This window comes from Rhinoraja longicauda, chromosome 1, assembly GCF_053455715.1.
Source record: "Rhinoraja longicauda isolate Sanriku21f chromosome 1, sRhiLon1.1, whole genome shotgun sequence".
NCBI classification, from domain to species: domain Eukaryota; kingdom Metazoa; phylum Chordata; class Chondrichthyes; order Rajiformes; family Arhynchobatidae; genus Rhinoraja; species Rhinoraja longicauda.
The window spans coordinates 36778253-36803381 of record NC_135953.1 but is presented as its reverse complement, the minus strand read 5'-3'; the positions used below and the strand labels follow the sequence as shown (position 1 = coordinate 36803381).

General features: G+C 40.8%; 1 protein-coding gene across 2 annotated transcripts in view; it reads left to right on the top strand.

Annotated features, from left to right (window-relative positions):
- kiaa1328 (KIAA1328 ortholog) overlaps positions 1–24799 on the top strand; it is a 120282-nt gene extending 95483 nt beyond the window's left edge. For both annotated transcript variants that reach the window (XM_078409742.1, XM_078409749.1), the window contains one exon: positions 23179–24799. In XM_078409742.1, coding sequence (XP_078265868.1) covers positions 23179–23404 — 226 coding nt within the window. In that variant the 3' untranslated portion in view covers positions 23405–24799. The remainder of the gene's footprint in view (positions 1–23178) is intronic.
- Positions 24800–25129: the final 330 nt, after the last annotated feature.

Below are 25129 nucleotides of genomic sequence, written 5' to 3'. Positions count from 1 at the left end.
TGATATTTAAAGACATTTGTTTTATTTATTTGAGATTTTCTCAATGGTAATATTTCATCACACCATGATGATGTGAATATGAATAATATATTAAGTCCGTAGTTACAAAGCACTTTGCAGAGGTTTGTGACAATATTAAATGTATTTGGATTCTTCTATTCATTGATTCTATGGAATGCAATTAATGTTCATATTTGTGACCATGCAAAATTAATATCATAGCCTCGTTATATGTGAGGACCCTGGAAATACTGGTTAAAGTATTCTCTGAATACATTCAAGAGAGAGCTAGATAGAGCTCTTAAGGATAGCGGAGTCAGGGGGTATGGGGAGAAGGCAGGAACGGGGTACTGATTGAGAATGATCAGCCATGATCACATTGAATGGCGGTGCTGGCTCGAAGGGCCGAATGGCCTTCTCCTGCATCTATTTTCTATTGTCTATTGTCTATTGTCTAAAGTCAGACTACTTCCTGTGGTAAAATAGAGTTGAAAAGGGAAAAAAAATCTGAAATGAGAATTGATTCATATCAATAATAGGTGCTATATTTTTTATTCTGGTATGATGTTCCTGGCAAAAGTAGATGAGCTCGATATTCAAAGTTCATTTATTAGCATATACGCTCCTGATAAAGGAAATGGAATAAACCTTAGATACAGGACTGGAGATGTAAGGAAATGCAGCTGAAATCTTTAGCAAAAAAACAAGGAGAGATTCCTCAGGCCAGGCAGCATCTATGGAGGGAAATGGACAGGCGATGTTTCGGGTAAGGATCTTTCTACAGAATGATCCTGGACCAATAATAGGGAAAGGGTGTTTCTACTAGTGGGAGAGCCTAGGACCAGAGGTCATACCCTCAAAATTAAAGGATGTTCTTTTAGGAAGGAGATGAGGAGGAATTTCTTTCGTCAGAGGGTGGCGAATCTGTGGAATTCTTTGCCACAGAAGGCTGTGCAGGCCATGTCAGTGTATATATTTAAGGTAGAGATAGATAGATTGTTGATTAGTACAGGTGGGAGAGGTTATGGGAAGAAGGCAGGAGAATGGGGTTAGGAGGTAGAGGTAGATCAGTCATGATTGAATGGAGGAGTAAACTTGATGGGCCGAATGGCCTAATTCTGTGCTCCTATCATAATCTTATGATCTTATGAATCTCAAGCAACTTCCTTTTTGCTGAAGACTGTGCACTCAAAGCAGGTTTGGAATCTGGTACACTGAAATGTTTGGACAAATTTGTTGGTGCCTGTGGCAACTTGGGCCTCAACACAAAGAAAGCAGAAACTATGCGCCAATTCTTTTCCAGCTTTGTCCCTCCTACTATAGTCCATCTGAAGAGGAGTCCCGACCTGAAAACTTGCCTGTCCATTCCCTCCACAGATGCTGCTTGAGTTTCTCCATCACTTAGTGTTTTCCTCAAGATTCTAGCATTTGCAGTTCTTTGTGTCTTCAGAAATTATGCGTCAACCTGCATAAAAGGCCCCTTACACAAAAACAAACATCCTTGTGAATGGTCAGAGGCTTTTAGTATTGGTCAAATTCACATAATTTGGCAGCACTCTCTCGGTGAACATTGACAGCAAAGTCAACAAGTTAACAAAAGCCAGCTCTGCTAAATATCAAGATCAGCCTAAAGATCAAGCTGGTGGTATATTGTGCTGTTGTCATACTCGCCTTACTCTCTGCTTGCGAAACATGAATAGTGTGCAGCAAACATGCCAGACACTTCCACAAGACTCGTCTGCAAAGAATGCTTCACATCAAGTAATAAGGTGCGCAGATTCCGATTCAAACATCCCCACATTGTTGAAAATATCACAGGTCAGCTGGACTGGAAGAATGTCTGATGACGGAATACCAAAGTAGTTATTTTATGGAGAGCTGACTGAAGGCAAACAAACATGTGGTGGACTGAAAGAAAGATTCAATGACTCTCTCAGATCATCCCTGAATATGTTCAGTTGTGGCACATACTACTGGGAAGGACAAGCATTAGATTATGCTGTTTGGCTTACCTGCAAGAACAGAGGTGTTTACTCTTGTGAGGAAGTTAAAGTGCAGGAAGCAAAGAGAATCTCAAAAATTAAGAACTTCTGATGCTACAGCATCCCTTGACCTCTGTAATCTGCATGAAAGGACCTCCACGCTGTTCTAGATGTCAACTTCTCTACATTGGCGAGACCAAGCGCAGGCTCAGCGATCGTTTCGATGAACACCTTCGCTCAGTCCGTCTCAACCAAACTGATCTCCCAATGGCTCAGCACTTCAACTCCCCCTCCCATTCCCAATCTGACCTTTCTGTCCTGGGCCTCCTCCATTGTCAGAGTGAGGCCCAGCGCAAATTGGAGGAACAGCACCTCATATTTCGCTTGGGCAGTTTACACCCCAGCAGTATGAACATTGACTTCTCCCACTTCAGGTAGTCCCTGCTTCCCCTCTCTATCCCCTCCCCCTTCCCAGTTCTCCTACTAGTCTTCTTGTCTCTGACTACATTCTATCTTTGCCCCGCCCCCTCCCCTGACATCAGTCTGAAAAAGGGTCTCGACCCGAAACATCACTCATTCCTTCTCTCCTGAGATGCTGCCTGACCCGCTGAGTTACTCCAGCATTCTGTGTCTACCTTTCAAGCCTAGATTGCTCTAAGTGCCACCTTTGTTGTACATTGCAATACTATAAACTAGATATCATGGTCTTACTCGAGAACGAGCGATATAGAATATTATAAACATATATAAAGCTGAAAGGCCATTTAGTTTATATCGCCATTCTTTTCACATACAGCAGACGCAATTAAACTTTTACCCACCCTTTTAATTTCCTCTGGAAATGCTTGACAGATTTTTATTTCCCTGGCCCAAATAAATTGAGCCAAGCTGCAGTAAGATGACTTACTAAAGTTATATCAGGTCTTGATGGGATTCCTGAAAAATACGTACACTTTTGCCTTCCTTATGTAAAAAAAATGCAGCAGGTGGAGTGGGGAAAATTCATGATTGAAAAGCATTCCAAGCTTTAGGAAATTAGGTTCATTCCTCAACATTATTGAGTACCAAAATTCATATATCATCTGCAAGCTATTTTGTCACGGACCCTAATTACGTTTTTTTTAGTCCTCAGCCTATACAGTGGAGGATGCATTCCATCCATGGATTTCTCTCCACATGTTGATTGACTATCCATCCCATTTCTGTTTCAGTGTCTTCCCTTTCTTCCCAGAACTATAAAAGGGTTCAATGAGTCTTTATTGTCACATGTACCTAGCTACAGTAAAATTCTTTTTTGCTTTATATTCAGTTCTGTTCTGTTCAGATCTTACTATACATTAGACACAATCATACTTGAGTACAAGAGTGTATGATAATAGATAATACTGAGACAATACTCCAGAGTTGCCACGTTTCTGGCACCAACTTGGACTCTTCAGGATCTGAGTTGTTAAATTGTTGGTCTTAACTTAGCCATGATTTTAAGTTTTTCTTATTCTTGCCTTACAACTACCCCTCCCCATTGTCAATAAAACCCCTCACCCCTCTCCCCTTCTTCATTCCAAGATTTATTTCCTTGACAGCATTTTGCTCCACTTCTTATCTCCTCTTTAAGGTGGCGCAGCGGTAGAGCTGTTGCATCAGTGCCAGAGACCCAGGTTCGATCCTGACTATGGGTGCTGTCCGTATGGAGATTGTATGGTGTCCCTGTGACTGCCTGGGTTTTCTCTGGGTGCTCCGGTTTCCTCCCACATTCCAAAGACTTGTTAGTTTATAGGTTAATTGGCTTCTGTAAATTGCCCATAGTGTGTAGGACGCGAGAGTGGGATAACAAGCATGGACTTGGTGGGCCAAAGAGATGGTTTCCACGCTGTATCTCCAAACTTAAACTTAAAATCTAAACTTTCTGGACCAGTGCAGGACAAGCAGCACCTGCCGTACTGGTTTCCTTGGGCATTATTGTCCTCTCCAAGGGAAGTGCAATTTGCTGGTGCTACTTTTGGATTAGTTGACTGCTTTGCTGCTCAGATACAATCAAACATTTTTTATGGTGCAATAAGTGATCATTCTGTCCATCATACCCAAGCCATGGCCCACCACCCACTGGGTAAATCATAACTGATTTGAAAACTGTAAAGCACATTGTTTCATCTTGCTGATATGAAGCTGAGTTTCCCATTGCATCAACTTGTATTCTTTATCTCACTCTCATTTGTATTACAATCTTCGGCATCCTTGTTTCAATTCAAATAAATGTAAATTTAAGTAACAGCACCTGATTTTTTTTATTGGGTATAAATCTAATCTAATCTTGCATTTTCCATTTTAACAATTTCAGATACTGATTCTAGCTTTCTAAGTGACACCTCTTTATACTTATGTTTTCTTGAATTATTTGTCTCGTTCTATTCTATTCTGCCTTGCCCTTCATTTGTTTTATCCTTTATGTTCTCACACTCCACACTATTATTGTTTCTTCCTCTGAATCTGAAAAAAAGATAGAGGCAACAACAAATTCTGATGAAAGGCCCTCGAGTCAAATCATTAACTCTTCTTCTCTATACAATCACGGCTTGAGCTGCTGATTATTTTTAGCATTTTCTGTATTTATTATTTGTAAATGATTTGATGTTCAGATCAGGAACAATAAAAAATCCTTTGCTAAGAAAGGCTGATATTGTAAATTGTGCCCAAGTTTCAGCATGTATGACTCTCGTTTCCTGTAGCTCATTCTTTGTTGTCAGTATATACATGTATATTTAAACCACAGTAAAGTTTTGTAACGCATTATAATTTTAAATCAGAAATGCATTTAGCTTACTTTGTTTAATGGGTTTATGGGACAGCAAATCAAAATGACAGTCTATTACTGTGTACCCTTCCATTTTCATTGAATCCTAATCTGGAAATTGTCCTTCAACACTTGCAAGGGTTTCTAGAAAACATAAACTGCACATTAAAGAAAATGAATAAATAAAGGATGCATAACGGCTTGGTGAATTTAGTACTTAATCCCCATTTAGGTGATTTTCAAGGCAGTAGTCAAGTCACCTCTGGTAAGAGAGATGAGAAAGAACTTGCATAGTAGGACATTTCTGTGCTTCACTACACTTTTTTCATTAAGTTTGAAATAAGAGAGAAATGAAAATACTTTAAACATAATTTAACGTGTCATTCATGGGATGCAAACCTCATTAGCAATTCTGGTATTTACTGTTCATTTATAATTGCCCTTAAATTGAGTTGGCAGTTAAATGTCAACCTCTAGGTGAATCTGGAGTCACTTAAAGGTCAGATCATGTAAGAATGGCAGAATTCCATTTCTGGAGGGCAATAATAAAGCAGATGGGATTTTACAACTGTGTAATAGTTTCATGATTGCCATTACTAAGACTAACTTTCTAAATTCCAGATTTATTTAATTGCTTGTATTAAAACCCCCCATCTGCTACAATGGGTTTGAACTTGTGCTTCTGGATCAATGATCCAGAAGTCTGGCTGCTAGCCCAGTGGCCTAATTCAGTAAAACATAATTCATAACAACATACGTAACTAGGTGCAGAGCATCAGCAGTAAAATATTAGATTTCATGAACTGATTCTTTCCATGCATGATGAGCTACCACCTTCAAAATTCTCCAAAGTAACAGCTGTGGTGTGGACCCCGACAATGTATTTAATTCGTCATCATTGTAAACAAGAGTGATCTTTAAAAAAAAGTGTAAATGTGTTGTAGGAATTTTCACTACAAGAATCGGTATCGGGCTTATAGGGCGTTGCTGAAGTTATGGGGATGGTTGGCAGTGGTGGGGATTGCAATTTGCGAAGAATTAGTTTCTTTGGAAATAGAAACTTAATACTTGTTTAACTCAGTTCTTCAAGTTTTGAAGTTCAGTGCCATAGAAGTTTGTAAAATACCAGGGACGGTGTTTTTATGGTAGCTGTGGCTTGTTGATTGCTTATTTGATGGTATTGAGACTCAGCTGCAGTGTTATTTCAAAGCAACAGCTGCTGGTAAATGTTTTGTAGGTCTGATTGTGATAATTACAGATGAGCAAGGCCATTTGTAGTTCATTTGCATTGAACTACTTAGTTTTCTCCTAATTACCCACCAATCATCATCTATATACTAAAACTCTTGTTTGTTTGTTTATTTGTTCCTGAACTACAGCCAAAACGGTACACGATAGCGCGATCATTTTAGGCCCACCTTACTCACCGTCGTCCCTTTGGTGCTAATGGAAGTTTCATTGAAATCGGTGTTATATTTTTAAAGTTATTCACATTTAAATTTTTTAATCTATCTCCTAGGGAGGGGGGTGGAGGGAGGGGATAGTGGATAGTGGATAAGGTTGAGGGGGGAGGTGAGGGGAAGGGAAGGGAAGGGGGGATGGGAGGGAGGTGGAGGAGGGGGGACGGGGGAGGGGGAGAGGAGGGGAGTAGGGAGGGGGCGAGGGGGCGAGGGGGAGGGGAGAAGAGAGGGAGGGGGGCAGAGGGTGCTGCACCAATGCAGGAAAGGTTTGGGCCCAACGGGTCCACTTGGTCTAGTAGTATTTAAATTGCCCATGAAAACGCATAACAGAGCTAGTTCACAGGTACAAATCAAAACAAAATGAAAGGGAGCTTTCCTTCTATTTCCAGTAGGGTGGGATACAAAAATGATGCGGTGATGCTTCAGTTACTTGGTCAGATCCCATCTGGAGTACTGCATTCACTACTGCAACATCAAGAAATATATGAACAAAAATCAAAGTGCTGGAGAAACTCAATGGGTCAGGCAGCATCTCTGGAGGGAATGGACAAGTTACATTTTGGTTTTTTTTGATTGATGGAGTAGGGAGGGATATGAGTGGAAGGGCACAGGCGAAAGGGAAAAGAGTAAAACTAAAAGAGAAATACGAAACACTGGGATGGCAAGTGCGCGTACGGAGGAGGGGGAAGGAGCAGGGTGACTGGGGAGGTTTGGGTTGTGAAGAGGTGCACGTGAACCTCTGTCTTACCTGTGAGAGTTGTTAGGATCCCTGCGGTTGTTCTGGAAAGTGTCTGGGAAGGGGTGAACCAAGGAGTTGTGGAGAGAGTGGTCTTTATGAAAAGGGGAGGGGGAGGGCATGGGAAGATATGGCTGGCGGTAGGATTATGTTGTGTTGCATACAGAGGCTGGTAGGGTGAAATGTGAGGATCAAGGGAGCCATATCCTTGTTCAATCTGGGGCAAAGGTGGTGCAAGAGTAGAACTGTGGTACACACAGGAGACAGGGCAGTCCCTGGTTACAGTGACCTGGGCTTCGTGGTGTTTTGTCGCAAGGCTAATAGTAGCAGAGTACAGTTCATTCAGAGCATGCTTGACATCCAAATAGGGAGGGATGTCGACAACTGTCAGGAGAGCTGAGGTGAATTCCCTCGGCAAGTAGTTGGGATTGCACTACAATTAAATATTCCATGTCCGGGGAGCATGAGCTCGCCGGGACCGCCACATCTGAGCATCATGAGGTAGTGTTTAGGAAGCAGACCCCTCCGCCCCTAACCTTGCCCGAGGACGCCGTGCGGTCCATCTGGTGGAGAGAAACCCTCAGGTTCAATGTCACAGTCAGCTATGTCAGGGGTGAGCTGTGTCTCTGTGAAGCAGTCTCTCAGTTCTCTAAGGTAGGTCTGTCAGGCTTTAAGTTCACCCATCTTGTTCTCCAGAGACTGCACATTAGCCAGTAGTATGCTAGGAAGTGGGGAGTCTTGAAACCATGTTGCCTCAACCTCACCTGTTGCCCAGTGTGCTTCCCTAGTTTCCTCACTAGGTGGCAGCACTTCGGCCCCAAGAGTTGGGCCCCTAGTTATCTCTGTTTTATAAAGATAATAATCAAAAATATGTGTTGATCGACTTGCATTAAACATTGTATACACTACATATTGCTTTTATTATTATCTGCTTTAGTTCCTTTATAAATGAGGAAGAAGTTTTGGACTTTATTGCCTTCCATCACAGTGAGGAACGTGGGGAATCCGCTGTGGTGGATGTTTATGTTAATTTTTATGTAGTTGTGTGTCTTGTTGCTTTTTTATAGTATTTCTGTATGGTAATTAGAATTTCACTGTACCTTAATTGGTACATGTGACAATAAACTGACCTTGAAACCTTGACGATTCATAAATCCGTTTCTATGACATGCGGAAACGTTTATTTTATGTTTAATATCCTTGAATGATTCTGAATGTTGCAGGTTTACATCTTTGATGCATCAAGTATTGCCCCCTTGCTGCTTTGTTGTTTGTTGAATGTATTCTCTGCTGTTTAGTGACCAGGAATTGATGGTGGGAACATGGGGCTAGCTTAGATCGGGTATCTTGATCGACACGGACGAGTTGGGCCAGAGGGCCTGTTTACGTGCTGTACGACTCTGACTATGTAGTTCCAGGCCATGCAATGGTATTCTGGTCACATCCAGAACGCTCCCGGCTCTTGGTTTGAGAGTTGTGGCACCTGCTATGTGCCAATTGATTAGCAATAGTATGTGTTGAGGATGGACCCAAGTGTCCAAAGTCTGAGCTAACTCACTCTTTTCTGTATATTTGGAGATGCACATGTAAAACAGCACTGCTTAACAACGTTAGTATGTCTAGTACCTAGATTAACTTTGCTAAAACCAACAATTTAAACTCAATCACAGAACGTCAGAAACATTTTGTTCTAGATCTGCAGCCTTCAGATTTATTGCTGCCAGAAGCAAACCAAAGCTAATTTAGGAAGACTTTAATCTGTTTTTTTTGGCTTCCCCAAGTTTAAAACCTGGTAATTTAAATTTGAGTTGCTATCAAGTTATTTTGAACCCAGTATGTAAAAATGTGTTAAATATATTCCATTTGTTGGCTTTAGTTAAAAGACGTCATTGTTTAATTTGTATTCATCTTTTAGTCTCATAAATTGTGTGCGCTTGGATCTTATGTTGAGGCCATGTTATCTCAAGTTTAATCCTACTAGTTGTACTAGTTCCCAGTACTGTTGGAAGTAACGGTGGCGCAGCGGTAGAGTTGCTGCCTTACAGCGAATGCAGCGCCAGAGACTCGGGTTCGATCCTGACTACGGGCGCCGTCTGTACGGAGTTTGCACGTTCTCCCCGTGACCTGCGTGGGTTTTCTCCGAGATCTTCGGTTTCGTCCCACACTCCAAAAGACGTACAGGTATGTAGGTTAATTGGCTGGGCAAATGTAAAACATTGTCCCTAGTGTGTGTAGGATAGTGTTAATGTGCGGTGATCGCCGGGCGGCGCGGACCCAGTGGGCCGAAGGGCCTGTTTCTGCGCTGTATCTCTAAATCTAAAAAAAAAATCTAAAAAACTGAGTTTTTAAAAAAAATTGGGAACAAAGATGCAATTCATTCTATATGATGAGTTAGTGAGGAATAGGCTGTCTATTGACTAAGCAATTGGTTGAATATTAATCAAACTCCACAGCTAAATAATTTCTATCCGCGTATATGTGGAAATAGGTTTAACACTTAAGTAGTATCTAATAATCTTTAAAAACATTCGGAGAAGTAATGAGTTAAATTCAGGCTGTTGCTGCTACATGGATTGTTTAATGGCGACTAGTAGGTAAAAAAAAACTAGTTTAAAATTTTTATTCCAATAAATGGTTTATGGAGCCATCTGATACACAGTTCGGTAGGAAGAACTGAAGTGAAGAAAATCTGTGCTTGCGGGAATTGACCATGCAAAACTACTTGATGTTCATAAAAATACTTGTGGAGTGATTAGTTAAGGAACAAAGCTAAAGTTGTTTGATGCAGCCAAGGATTTTTTCACTAGTTTAAGTGAATATAAAAATGAAAATTTATGATAGTTATGCAGCCATAACCTAATTTCCGGAATAAAATAATGGATTGAAGAGTGTTCAAGTGCATATGCTCCTGTGTTTGAATTCCACTAAAAGCAGCATTGAGAGCTGTGTGAATTCATGAATTATTTAGTATGTTCTAGAGAGAGCATTTGAAATGTTTAATAGCTAAATGCTTGGTTCATGGGGAATAAACTTGCATATACATACATTAAAGCTGGAAGCTCTCAAAGGTTTATGCTAATTAAGAGAATTATGCTACTTTAGCAACATTTGTATACTGAAATGGAAATACAAAATTCATGAACCCACCCATTTCTGTTACAAATACTGTGTTAGTGCTTCATTATGAGCTGTTAGTGAATTAAAGAGAGTCGTCTTGTGTTAAAGCTTGTCCCTAATGTCAGAAGGATGAACTATCAAGCAAAGTTGGAGCAATCTAGGATTTTGAAATATGAAAGACAATTCAATGGGGATCTGAGGTATACAATATTAAAAGATCTGGAAAGTTAATTTCAAATATTTCTTCTAAGGTAAGACATGCATGTAGAACAAGGGCAAGCTGGTTAAAAGGTAAATCTCGTCTTAAAGTTAGGGACTAATGTTTGGTGCAACTTTTTTGGCAAAAGAAGAGCTTAGCCATTCCTGTTAAGTATTACATACAAGTCCAGTTGCAATGTTTAATATTTTCTTCAGTCTTTTTCTTGCATATGGCATGCACAGCCTAAAGCTGTAGGTCAAGGGTAGACATCCAGGCCAGGACAGCATCAATTGCTGGGTGGATGGCCTTGATGCCACCAGGGAAAAACCTCAGTGAGCAGTCATTCACGATGTGTGGGATGGGCTGGTCTGGATATCCGCAGTCACAAGCAGGGCTGTCTGTCATCCCCCACTTGTGCAGGCGATGGGCTGTTCTTGCATGGAGGGTGTGGATCCTGTTCAGGGTTAACTGTTGCTTGCGATGGAGGTCAAATCCCAGTGGTTTCACTGTGGGGTCTATGACCTCTCCGTTGTTGGTGTTGGCATCTTTCCAGGCTCTGCGCCACTCAGTCTTGGGATCAATGTCTTCCAGTGATTTGGCTGAAGACCAGAAGGGTTTGCGGGACTTCAGGCGCATGTTGGGCAGATTGGTCAAGTCAGCATGGATGGGAAGTTCAGGGTTAGCCTCGATGGTGTACCAATCTTTCAACATCCTCTCCCTTCTGCTTATGATGTGAGAGAGGACAGGGAGCCACTGCAAAGGTGTTGACTTAAGCGTCCCTGTGATGTCCCGCATTGCAGAGTTAAGGACAGTGTCAACTTGTTTGGTGTGGCAGCTATTAGCCCAAACTTTTGAGCAAAACTCGGCTGTTGAGCAGACTAGGGCTAAGCTTGCGGTACGGAGGGTGTGTGCATTGGATCCCCAGCTGTTGCCTGCAAGTTTCCTGATGATGTTGACCCTTGCTTTTAGTTTATCAGCCACCCTCTTCAGGTGTTCACAATAGGTGAGGGTGCGGTCCAGGGTGACCTTCAGTACATTGATATCCTTCTCATTAGATGAACACATCTGTTCACAGTTTAGAGTGCTATAAGATCCCCAGCAAGTTTACCTATTTTAATTCTGACCTTCATTGCAGTCTCTAGAGTTTGCACATTCTGACTATGGTCATGGATTTTCTCCAGGTACTCCAGTTTCCTATCAAATTCCAAAGATATTCTAGTTAATGGAAGAGTGTAAATCACCCTAACCCATACATGTGTGTGGTAGACTCTAGGAGAGCTGATGGGAATGTGCAAAGAATAAAATGGAGCTAGCGTAAAGTGGATGCTTAGTAATCGGTACAGACTTAATCGGCTGAACAGGTTCTGTGCTAAGTGATTCTATGACTCTTGAGTTCTGCAGTCTGCTTGTAGCATTAAGAACAAAACTTGCAATTATTGAACACCATCAATCTTGCAAAAAGTCATCCAACATTCCTCAGAAATGCAAAAGTAGACAACGTTTTTTTCTGTACTGTAACTGAAAGTTATTAGCAACAAAAGCTTTTCACTGTACCTTGGTACAAGTGACAATAAACAAAACAAAACTAAACTAAATTATTGGGTGACAAACCATTATCAAGAAGTGAATCTTGAAGATTAGGAATAGAATTCCACAGGCAATTTCTGATGATGGTGTTAGCAGTGATTGGATTGGGGTGCACAAGGATCTATACATTTAAGAGGATTCTGGATAGACACATGGATATGGAGGGAGATGTGCAGGCAGATAAGAGTTGGTCTTGGCATTATGGGCCATAGGGCCTGTTCCTGTGCTGTTCCGTGTCAAATGTTAACTTTTCTGATGCATAGATCTGTTGAAATTTTAAAGTTTGAACTGACAAGTTTAGTGCTGCTGGAGAATATTAGTGCTTGAAAAATTAAATGGAACAATAAAATTGCAACCATCAAACTTTTATGTTGTGCACGACAGGCAGTTTTAAAGTGCCAACAGCCAAATTGTTCTGAAGTAGCATTTCATGAATTGGGGTGCTCCTTCACTTTGTGACATTTTAATATTCTCATGTATGCTGTAATTATTTCAACAGCATATTTATTGAAATGGGGTGCTCCTTTGCTTTGTAAAATTTAATATTTTCATTTATTCCATTAATTCTTTAATGACATCTTTTAAAATAATCTTATGCAAGCGTGTGATCCTTTGTTGGCTTGTCCTGCCTAGTGCACAGATGTTGAGTCTATGGCACATAAACTATGTATCAGTTGAGATCTGTCATGCTTGCATAGTTTTGATCTGTTTCTTTATCCATAAAAATCATGCTGTACCTGTGGAAGAGAAAAAGACATTCTGGCCTTCCATCACAGTGAGGAGGTGACTGGAGGAGACTCACTGTGATGGATGTTTCTTTTGTTTGGTGTTGGTTATGATTGTATGTGTTATTGCATTTTTATTGATTATTCTTATTGGTCTTATTGTTGAACTGCGGGTAATTTTTCATTTCACTGCACATTTATGTGTATGTGACAAATAAATTAACTATTGACTATTGATATGACTAAACTTTTCACGTCATCTGAAAATGTTTAGCTCATTGGATAGTTTTTTTTAAAAAGAGGGACGACTTTTACTTTTTAATTTGCCAGATTACTACAAGATTGAATAAGTTGAACAATATGAGAAGAGAATACAATTTATCAATGGAAATACTTTGACAATTGCAGATTATTAGGCTGGATCTTGCTGATGGCTAACCAGCAATTCTGCAGAGAATTGTTTGTTAGTTGCTCTGCGCTTAAAAGTGGTTTCTGGGGTTTTATTCCTAGACAGCAACAGCATGGGAATATGTAACATGGTGAGGGTTAGGTGGTGGTATTTAGGTTTAGGTTTATTATTGTTAAGTGTAGATATTGTTAACGGAGTTACAGTGAACAGATTTTGTTTGTGTAACATCCAATCAGATTTACTACATATGAATACAATCGAGCCAAACACGTATAAGAGAAAAATATTAGAGTGCAGAATATAGTTTCATAGCATTGTAGTGTGACAGTTCCTGAGAAGAAGTCCCTTCCATGAGTGCAATGTTGGTCTGCAAAGAACTGACATGAAGGGACAAACACTCCATGGGAGCCATTTGGCTGCATTCTTTTGGCACCTGTGAGAGACAAATATTAGGCATGTAAGTGGTTTGTTGTATCTTGCCTACATGGTAATTAGCAAAGCAGAATAGTCATGGTTTTGTGGAACTGGCTTTTTCTTCAATGACAATTCCTGCTTGATTCCTGCTTTCTGGGGCTTTGCCTCCAGGAAAGGAGGAAGATAATAATATGGTAATTTGAGGTAGCCTTTGTGGTGTTTCAATATTGTGTGTGAGTGTTGGAGTTGCTCTTTACATTTGTATTGTAAGTAAGCTGCAACACTCGGGAAAATATAATCTGAGCCATACAGCATTGCAAGTTACAGATGCTATTATTCACCATGAGATGGTAAGTTAATGAGAATTGGAACTGGTTAGTTAATGCTGCATGAGTAAAGACGACTCTGGAATCAAGAACAATATTTGCAGGAGGACTTACAAAAACCTGGATGAAAGTAAAACCCTTCAGATGGCTTGTATTGTTTTTGTTCTTAATGGGTCATAAACTCATGAGTATTACTGACCAGGCCAAGCTTTCTGCTGTTCATCATTAATGCCCTCACGAATACAGTGGGAAAGATGTTTTTACTGTATTATTGAGTAGGGAGTTCAATTATTTTGACTAAATAATGATCAAGGAATGTCAGTGTAGTTGGTTCACCTGGAAGGGTATGTGTAAATTGTAACGTTCCCATACTTCTTCTGGCCTTGTCTTTCCATGTGGTAGAAATTGTGAGCGTAGACGGTTCTGCTGCGGAAGCCTTGACAAGGCTTTTCAGAGCACTTTGCAGATGATGCATGATGCAACCACAATGTGCAATTGCAGACTTTTCCATAAGTCTTAAATTGAAGTGGATTTTTATTTCTGCTAATTATTGCCAGATGCTTCTTACATGCCCAATTTTAATCTACCAGATTGGTCTGAATTTGTACAATTTAACATGATGATAGCATGAACATTTAGAAGACATGATGATGGGTAGTCTCAGAGAATCACTAAAAGAATGTAGGGTGGTTACTCCCATCTACACTGTTTTGGATAGATTTGTCTGCAGTAGAGTGGAGGCAAGTAGATTGATCCCTTGTTTTAATTTAAATAGCAATCTCATTTTTAATGTTTTGACTGCTGAGTTATTATTTTATATCTTTAAGAAATGCGGTCCTCGATGTGGAAAGTGCAGCGTTTGGGCTAAAAATTCTGTTTATTTAATATAACATAAAGGAATTGAGTTTTGATGCAGGTTTCAAAATATTATCGAGGCCCTGTGTACATCTGATGTGCAAACACATGGAGGTACTTGTGCATGCACATTGATGTCGAATGGCATGCAGTACACATTTTGACACATTTTGCACGACATTTATTTGTGCATTCAAGGCTCAAGATCAATGTGCGTCATTACGACAGCAGGTCGTATATTGATTTAGGTTGATATTTGATTTAGGTATCTAGTTTGAGGTGACCAGTGTTAGACTACTTGGCACATTTTATCTTCTTATATATAGGTACTTGAGATTTTTGCTTTTGTGGTCTCCTCAAATAATCTCCTCACTTTCAAAGTTGTTCAAACCTTTTGATCACAATGACTTCTAACTTCAAAGGCCTTGATCCAATCATATCCCTGACATTCCTAGCAACCTGCCCCAAGCACCCTACCCTTCTGCCACCCCCTATCCTAAATCCCAACTGGATTGCATGTCTGTTTCCTGATTCTCCCTTTCCTTAATATCTTATTTGTTGATGCTGTTCAACCCCGGATGTTGGTCTGTTCTTGATGCTTATGACTACTTTATCTGATTCCAGGTTCAATCCACCCTTTCAAACAATGTCCCCACTTCTCCCCCAATCTAACCATACTCTCAAACTCCCTAACAACCACCTCCATCCTCCCACATCCCCCACCACAATACCTTGTTTCCTTTGTGTTTTTACATATAAGGTCTTGTGTTGCAAACAGCACACTTGGCCCCGGTGCACAACAGAATATGTTGCTTTGCTGCCACTATGCCTCAGTAAACTGTCCTGTCATTCTGTAGTGATGTCTGAAGTACTAAAGAATTCCAAGATCAATGTCTCAGTGTTACTGTTGAGTACATTGGTACATTGAGGCAAAGGTTGAAGCTGTTCTCTGAGTGCTCACCTTGGATTTAACACTGGACTAATAACTGTCTTTTACTGTTGGGAAGCATGTGATAACTGGGTAATCAGGTAATAGTTTAAACATTTTGCCATGTTTGTAGTGGATATCTGGTTACAAACACCTTAAAAAAAATTGAATATAAGGTAGTTGGTGACCAAACACCATACATTTTCATCAAAGAAATAAAATTTCTGTGGAAAAAACCCTTTTTTCTGCTTGTGTCATTTTCTAACTTATCTTTTAACCACTAAAGTCACTGTTTTAATCATAAAGCACTTTTTGTCCAGAGAGTTCTTTACATTTGCACGATGTCGGAGTCACTTATGAATGCAGCCTTGCTTGTCCTTCACTTATTGTCCTTGAAGGTGAAGTTTAGTCATCATCTTGAACAGCTGCTGCTCCTCGGCCAGAGGGCAGTTTTCTGACTCATTTACATTGCAGTGGATCTGAGGTCACATATAGGACAAACTGGGTAAGGAGAGCAGATTTTCTTCCCCAAAGGGTATGGTGAAACAGATGGGTCTTTATGACCTAAAGGATTGTTTCATGATCGCCATTACTGATGCTAACATTTTATTCCCGATTTATTTAGTTAACTGAATTTAAATTCCCCAGCTGTTATGGTGAGGTTTGAACTCCTGTCTCCAAATCCTAAATCCAAGTCTCTGGATCCGTAACTATTTTCCAGTCTGCTAGCAACTACTATACCACTGCATCCTTTGTCCCCATTAGATATATTTGTAACTACACCTATTTTGGAGAGTTTAATTTGCATTAAATTTTACTTGGAACGTTTGTTTCAGTATGCCCCTGGATACTGCATACCTTCTCATTTTACAAGCACTAAATTCTCTGAGTTGTGATTTTGTTGCAAGTAAAAACTTACTTAAAAGCGAGCAAGTGGGAGGATTGGGAATCATTAGTGTAATGAATCTTCTACCCCATAACTCCTGCTTGAATTCGGTTCCAGTTGAGCAGGTGAGATTGACTTCTGTTTTATAATTCTTATTTTTTTTACTAGATACCATAATCCTAAATTGATGAATGTTTATTACTGACTGAAGCATTTATAATACAGATTTTTTTTTAAATTATGTGAAGTTGTTAGAAGCTTGCGCTTGCATTTGCTACAAAAATGTTGAAATGCTTTATCTTCACATGGTCTTTATTCATTCAATGTCGCATAAATTAGATTAGAATAACCACACAGAAAAAAGTCGGCTGGTGGTTTAAAGCTGATCTTGTTTACTGCTGCACTGTGGTTATTTGAGGTCTGCTGGGGTATAAAATAAAAGCTTGGCCAGAACTTATGTTCTAATTATTTTTTCCATACCTAATCCTGACCCAGAGAAATTTTCAGAAAAGTAGGGAAAGCATGACCTTCTGCACTGTACATACATTGCTATTCATCATTATTCAAAAGCCAAGGCACATAGTATACACCAAGGAAACAGGCCCCTTTGGCCTAACTTGCCCATGTCAACCAAGCTGTCCCATCTACACTAGTTCCACCTGCCCATGTTTGGCCCATATCCCTCTAAATCTTTCCTGTCCAAATGCCTTTTAAATGTTGTTACAGTATCGGCTTCACCTATTTCCTCTGGTAGCTCATTCCATACACCCATCCATGTGTGAAAAAGTTGCACCCCAGTTTCCTATTACTTCTTTCCCCTCTCACTGTAAACCTATGTCCTCTGGTTCTTGATACTTCTAATCTGGGTAAAAGACTCTGCATTTACTCCATCTATTCCCGTCATGATCTTATACACCTCTATAAGATCACCCCTTATTCCCCTGTGCTTCAAGGATAAACATCCTTGCCTGCCCAGCATCTCCCTGTTGCTCTGGCCCTCAAGTCCTGGCAACGTCCTTGTAAATCTTCTCCCCACTCTTTCCAGCCTAACAACTTCTTTCCTCTTGCAGGGTGAGCAAAACTGAACACAAAACTCCAAATGTGGTCTCATCAACTTCTTGTACAACTGTAACATAACGTCCCAACTTCTATACTCAGTGCCTTGACTGATGAAGGCCAATGTGCTGAAAGCCTTTATGACCACTCTATCTACCTCTGACATCACTTGCCATCTATGCAGATACATAGAGTACGGAACTATGTATCTGCACTCCTAGATCCCTCTGTTCTACAACACTTCCCAGAGCCTTGCTATTCACTGTGTACATGCGGTATTAGTCAGCAAATCTGACCTTGGAAAAATACTGAACTGCGTTGGTTCAACCTGACATAAACCAGAATGATCTGTTCAGAATGAACATGTACCTGGGGCATGTATGATTGGGCTTTGCTTGGATTCATAATGGTAGCCAGGCTCCAATGATTACTTTGATCCAGGAGAAACAGCAATTCACTTGCACTTTATCCAATCTAGTCTATTCTATTCATCGTTTATGATGTAGCCTCCTGTATGTTGCAGATTCACCACAATCAGTCTTCAGGGGGTGATCCTGAGCTTCCTGTTCCATGCCATTTTAATTCTACATCCCACTGCTAATATTAAAGTTATGGAAACAAACCTTTTGGCTCAACCCGTCTGTGCATTTCCAAGTGCTTTCCTGAGCTGTCCCATTTGTTTGCATTTGACTCATAAGCATCTAAACTTTTACTCTCCATCTACTTGCCCAAATGTCTTTTCAATTCTGTAATTGTACCTGCCTCTACCACTTCCTCTGGCAGCCTAGTCCATATATCCATCACCGTCTGTGTGGAGAAACATGCGCCCTTGTCACTATCGCCTTAAACCTATATATACTCTTCAGTTTTAGGCATCCCTAGCCTCAGAAAAAAGACTGTGACAATTCACCTCATCTGTTCTCATGATTTTGTTAATCTCTCTAAGATCTTCCCTCGGCCTCCTTCACTCCAGGGAAAATAGTCCCAGCCTATCCAGTCTCTCTTTATAACGCTCAAACCTTCCAGTTCTGGCAACATCCTTGTGAATCTTTTATGCACACTCTCTAGTTTAATAACATCCTTCTTATGGTATGGTGACCAGGATTAGACACTATGTTCCAAATACGGTCTCACCAATGCTTTGAACAGCTGTAACATGATTGGTTGACTCAATGCTCCTTCCATTGAAGGTAAGCATGCCATCTTGCTACCTGCATCACCTTGTTGCACTTTAAGGGAACTACATGACTTTGACCCCTTGGTCCCTCTATTCTACAACACTCCCCAGACCATGTTAATCACTGTAAATGTCCTGTTCCAGTTTAACTTCCTAAAATACATCACATCTGCCTGAGTTAAATCCCATCTACCTTTGCCCACTTTCCCAGTTGATCTAAATCCTGTTATAATCTTAGACAATCATCTTCACTGTCCAAGGTGAAGAATTCCCTATTAATAAGGGTTCTCTTTTCCCTTCTCTGGTAATCCCATATCTTAGTTTAGTTCAGCTGCCTACACCTAATGTCATCCCCTTTTTCCTGATCCTAACATTTGAATTTTCCAACTTCAGGAAAACTCTCATTGTTTCCATTGACATGCATCTGTCCTTGCTCTCCTCATTTCCATAAGATGTTTCCTGACTGTCAGGTCTCCTGTTCCTTATTTCCCGATCTGTCTTGATCAATTTCTACATAATCTCTTCGAGTCATAGAAAGTCATAGAGTGATACAGTATGGAAACTGGCCCTTCGGCCCAGCTTGTTCACACCGGCCAACATTTCCCAGCTACACTATTCCCAGCTGCCTGCGCTCGGTCCATATCCCGCCAAACTTCTCTCCCTTCTCACTCCTGTCCCCAATTCTGTTCTGAAATCTGTAACCCCTCCATATTTTCTTCTGTTCTGAGGAAATGGGCTTTAATATTAACTGGTTTCTCTTTGTACAGGTGCTGCTTGATTAGCTGGGCTTCTCGAGCACCTACTGCTGTTATAACACTTAAGGTTGATGATATTTCATCCGAAATCTGAAATTTAGAAATAAATAAGTTTCATACTGCAAAGAAATGAGGGGGAGAAGGGCAGGGAAGAACAAAAGGGAAGATCTGTGAAAGGGTCATAATGCAGAAAGGTTTGAGTACAGTTGTCTGTATTAGCAATTAATGACCATTCTCGACTGTCCTTGAGATGCTGTGGGGAGCCACTTTCTTGAACACTTTCCATCCTCCTGGTGAAGTTTTACTGTTGATTAGCAAGTTTCCAGGATTTAAACTCAGACACTCGAAGATGCAGTGATATATTTCCAGGTCAGTTAGGTGTGTGCAACGTGGAGGGAAACCTGTAACCGCTGATTTTCTTGCCTTTGTCATCTTTAGTGGTTGTGGGTTCAGGAGGTGCTGTTGCCGGGTGACTAAAGTCCATTTTGTTTATGGTAAATACTGCAGTTACTGGGCCTCATGGTGGAGGGAATAAATGGTTAGGTTGGTAGAAGGGGACCAGTTAAATGAACTGCTTTGTCCTGAAGAGCTTGAGTGAGGTAGGAGATGCTCTCATCCAGTCAAGTGGAGACTATTCCATCACTTGTTCCTTGAAGCTGGTGGAAAGGTTTGGGTTTTAGGAGGCAAGGCACTCAGTGCAGGATATCCACTCTCTGACCTGCTCTTTTAGCCACGGTATTAATGTAGCTGGATAAGTTGAGTTTCAGTTCAGTAGTGACCGCAGGATGTTGAAGGTGAGGGAATCGGTGATGATAGTGCCATTGGATATCAAAATCTCAGGGCAACAAACCTGCCACTTTCAATTCACTCTCCTTTTTTGGAATTGACAACAGTACAAATACTCTTTGTCACTTATCGTGTCTGCTTTAAGTGTTATCGAAAGCTATTGACGGCACTGCATGGATTTTTGGGTAAATTCTAAGAGTAGCTGCTGCTATTCCCGATGTGGTTGCCTTGGAGCAATGTCCAGTTTCCTTTACAAGTGAAAACTTGGAAATTTTGGCTACACTTGGACATTTTTACGAAACTGCGTTGGAGTGGGTTTTCTTTTCTTTCTTCCCTGCCGGCTGTAGTATTTGTGATTATTAGAAGATGGAAGCAATGGTGTTGGTATTCCAGAGTGCAGAGTGTATTCCATAGTATTCCAGACTCCAGAGTGTCCTGTAGTAATTAATTCACAAAATGCTGGAGTAACTCAGCAGGTCAGGCAGCATCTCAGGAGAGAAGGAATGGGTGACGTTTCGGGTCGAGACCCTTCTTCAGACTGATGTCAGGGGGGCGGGACAAAGGAAGGATATAGGTGGAGACAGGAAGATCTGGGAAGAGGCTGGGGAAGAGAGGGACAGAGGAACTATCTAAAGTTGGAGAAGTCGATGTTCATACCACTGGGCTGCAAGCTGCCCAGGCGAAATATGAGGTGCTGTTCCTCCAATTTCCGGTGGGCCTCACTATGGCACTGGAGGAGGCCCATGACAGAAAGGTCAGACTGGGAATGGGAGGGGGAGTTGAAGTGCTCGGCCAACGGGAGATCCAGTTTGGCCAACGTGGACTGAGCGCAGTGTGTTCAGCGAAGCGATCGCCGAGCCTGCGTTTGGTTTCGCCAATGTAAATAAGTTGACATCTGGAGCAGCGGATACAATAGATGAGGTTGGAGGAGGTGCAGGTGAACCTCTGTCTCACCTGGAAAGACTGGGTCCTTGGATGGAGTTGAGGGGGGAGGTAAAGGGACAGGTGTTGCATCTTGTGCGGTTGCAGGGAAAAGTGCCCGGGGATGGGGTGGTTTGGGTAGGAAGGGACGAGTGGACCAGGGAGTTACGGAGGGACGGTCTTGGCGGAACGCAGAAAGGGGAGGGGATGGGAAGATATGGCCAGTGGTGGGGTCCCGTTGTAGGTGACAGAAATGTTGGCGGATGATTTGTTGGATACGCTGGCTGGTGGGGTGGAAGGTGAGAACGAGGGGGATTCTGTCCTTGTTACGAGTGGGGGGAGGGGGAGCAAGAGTGGAGCTGCGGGATGTAGAAGAGACCCTAGTGTGAGCCTCATCTATAATGGAAGAGGGGAAGCCCCGTTTCCTGAAGAATGAGGACATCTCTGGCGCCCTAGTGTGAATCACCTCATCCCGGGCGCAGATGCGGCGTAGACGGAGGAATTGGGAGTAGGGGATAGACTTTTTCTAGGAGACCGGGTGGGAAGAAGTGTAGTCCAGATAGCTGTGCGAGTCAGTGGGTTTATAGTAGATGTCAGTCATTAGTCTAACTCCTGTGATGGAGATGGTGAGGTCCAGAAACGGGAGGGAGATGTTGGAGATAGTCCAGGTATATTTAAGGGCAGGATGAAAATTGGAAATGGTGTATGAAGTCAGTAATTAATAGTCAACAATGAATTGCTATCCCTTTGTGTCATGAATAAAGGAGCTCAATTTGGGCTATAAAGAATATTCACAGGTGAGTTATATATGCATATATTATCCATTTATGAATTGGATAATCATGACATTAATCAGTATCCTAAAGAGTACAGTTGTATACATTTGTGTTAGATTGCCATGCAATCTTATTAACAATTCTTTTTTTTTTAAGTGGCTTGCCACAATTAAAATAATTGAAACTAACTCAAACCAAATCTCACTTACCTTTTTCCCTGCAGCTGATGTTGCCCATTAATTTCAATTGAACTCCTGTTCTTGTGCCAGGCTTCCTCTCTTGAGTGCTGGGAGCCTTGTGGAAGTTGGATGATAGCATGGTTGGGTCCAAGGGAGTATTGAGGGACAGAGGGACCTTGGTATACATGTCCAAGGATTCCTAAAGGAGGCAATATAGAGGTTGAAAGATGGTGAAACATTGGGGAAATTTGAGTTCATCAACCAGGGCATGGTGGAAAGATGTAGGGACTACTTTATAATTTAAGTGGAGGTAGAGTACTTTGTCTCTACGGTAGCGCAGCGGTAGAGTTGCTGCTTTACAGCGAATGCAGCGCCGGAGACTCAGGTTCGATCCTGACTACAGGTGCTGCACTGTAAGGAGTTTGTAAGTTCTCCCCGTGACCTGCGTGGGTTTTCTCCGAGATCTTCGGTTTCCTCCCACACTCCAAAGACGTACAGGTATGTAGGTTAATTGGCTGGGTAAAAATGTTATTAAAAAAATTGTCCCTAGTGGGTGTAGGATAGTGTTAATGTACGGGGATCGCTGGGCGGCACGGACTTGGTGGGCCGAAAAGGCCTGTTTCCGGCTGTATATATGATATGATATGATATGATACAGTTCTGGTTGCTGCACGATAGGACGAACATGATTGTATTGGAATGGGGCAGAGGAGATTCCTCAGCATGTTGGCTGGATGGAACTTTGCAGTTAGGAGGAGAGACTGGATGAGCTGGGCTTGTCTTCCTTAGAGAGAAGGCTGAAGTGAGCAAAATTATGAGGACCACAGATAGAATAGATAAAAGGAAACTTTAACTCACAATGTCTGAGGAGGTGATGGGGACAGAGTCACGTATCTGGATAAACACTTGAATCACCAAGGCATAGAAGGCTTCAGACTTGTCTATGCAGAAGGTTGTGTGCCTTGTGATGTGAGTTATAAGCTTTAAATGTTTATGAAAGTGGATTCTAACTAGCCAATGTCTTAAGTTTCTTTTGCTTAACTTTATGAAGAAATAAATGTCAAATTCACTAATTTTAACATGCTTTCTCCCCTTTTGTCGGATAATCTGAAGCTACGAAGCCTCTCTTGTTCATTTGGTGGATACATCAAGACCGGTTTCCTCACAAAAGCATAATTCGCACATCAAAGAAATATTTACTACACCACGAAAAAGCAACTTAAGTCTAAATGGATACCATCAAAGCCCCATTAAACCTGGAGCAGCTCCAACACATAGTGAAGATTCAGATGAAGAACTTGAAGAAAGCAGAATGCTGGAAGACATTTTCTTCATTTAAAAAGTGTGGAAAAATGTTATTGGCATTATCAATATCATGTTTTCTCTTTTAGTTCTCTTATTAAAATTATGCAGTCTTGCAGTCTGTGCAGTCGTAATGAATTTTGTGTTCAATTGCGAGGTTGCTTTTAACCTTTCATTTTGACTGAGTCAAGGGGGTAGACATTTTAATTTGATCAATAATGCTGAATGAGCTCATTAATGTGTTTCCTCTTGTGCTCCCCTCCCAATATTTTTTTCAATTGTTTTCAGTTAAACCAACTATTGGAAGGATATGCACTGAGTCCTAAGGTGTTTGTTCAATGCAAGCAATCAGAGGTAAATTTCTACCTCAAAATGTGATGTGTTGTATAACTCCAATATTTAAGATGTTTAACAAATACTCCAGCTTTCCAAGGAATATTTGAAAATGTACACTTTACAATGTACACTACACTTTAGAAAACGGTATACTGAAGAATATCTTTTAAATGTTAATTCCCTTATTAATTCTGTTGCCTCATCATAAATGCTGCTAATTCGTGTGATCTAAATAGGAAGAAAGAACCAATAATGCATTTTTGCAATAATTATGTTTAGCAACCAGGTCAAAGAATATTGGCAAACAAATCCCAAAAAATGACTGAAGTCATCTGGCATTTTTTCTTTAGAGTTATGAATTGTTCTTAAACATCAGAGGCTATGGAATCCATTAGATTTTTCTTTAAATTATCATACTGTGATATTAATGCAAATTTTCTCTCCATGTATGCTGGAGTTCTGTAGACTGGGCAAAATATGTGGAGTGAAATTGTAATTCTTGACTGAACCCTGAGGTAATATTTACAGATTCAAAAACACTAGAATGAACTGGTCTGAAACCACCTCAAAGCCCATCGATATGATAGTTCTACTGTGGTAAAGAAATCAATCGCCTAAAATATTCAGTAGTCATCCCAATATTTGCCATCTACAAAGCATTTGTTCTTAATTTTTTGAACAGTCTTTGCATAATCTAATTTAAACACTTGAAAAGACACTTCTCAGTATTGATCTATGGAATGTGTGGCTCAGCAGTGACTTCAATGGACCACTTAATATTGTGATCTTTACACTTTTGCCAGCTATCTTGTGGCTGTTGAGAGAGAATGCAATTTGTTAGTAATTAGGATTAGTATTGAATTTTGAGCTCCTTGCATCTCAGAATTAGACACAGGCTAACCAGACCTAATTAACAATTCACTTGCTTACAGCAAATTGAAAGATCTCTACTTTCTCAGTGTGGGCTGAAGTTGAACCAAAGTCCCAGAGTTGATGGATATCTAACTTGCACTATTCAATTTTCAGAATTAGTTATCTAGGACAATGTTTGAACTTATGTTTTATGAATCTTAATTAACTAACCCACATTCCTGAAAAGAGAAAGTTATGTGTGGAATAATATATCTATATATCTATATCTCTCTCTCTCTCTCTCTCTCTCTCTCTCTCTCTCTCTCTCTCTCTCTCTCTCTCTCTCTCTCTCTCTCTCTCTCTCTCTCTCTCTCTCTCTCTCTCTCTCTCTCTCTCTCTCTCTCTCTCTCTCTCTCTCTCTCTCTCTCTCTCTCTCTCTCTCTCTCTCTCTCTCTCTCTCGAAAGATCAACATCTGTAATTGTGTTCTTTTGTTGAGTATTTAGGTAATGCAGCATTTTTAAAATGGACTATGCTTGCATGAAGTAAAAGACACGATGTGGATGTTTAATATGA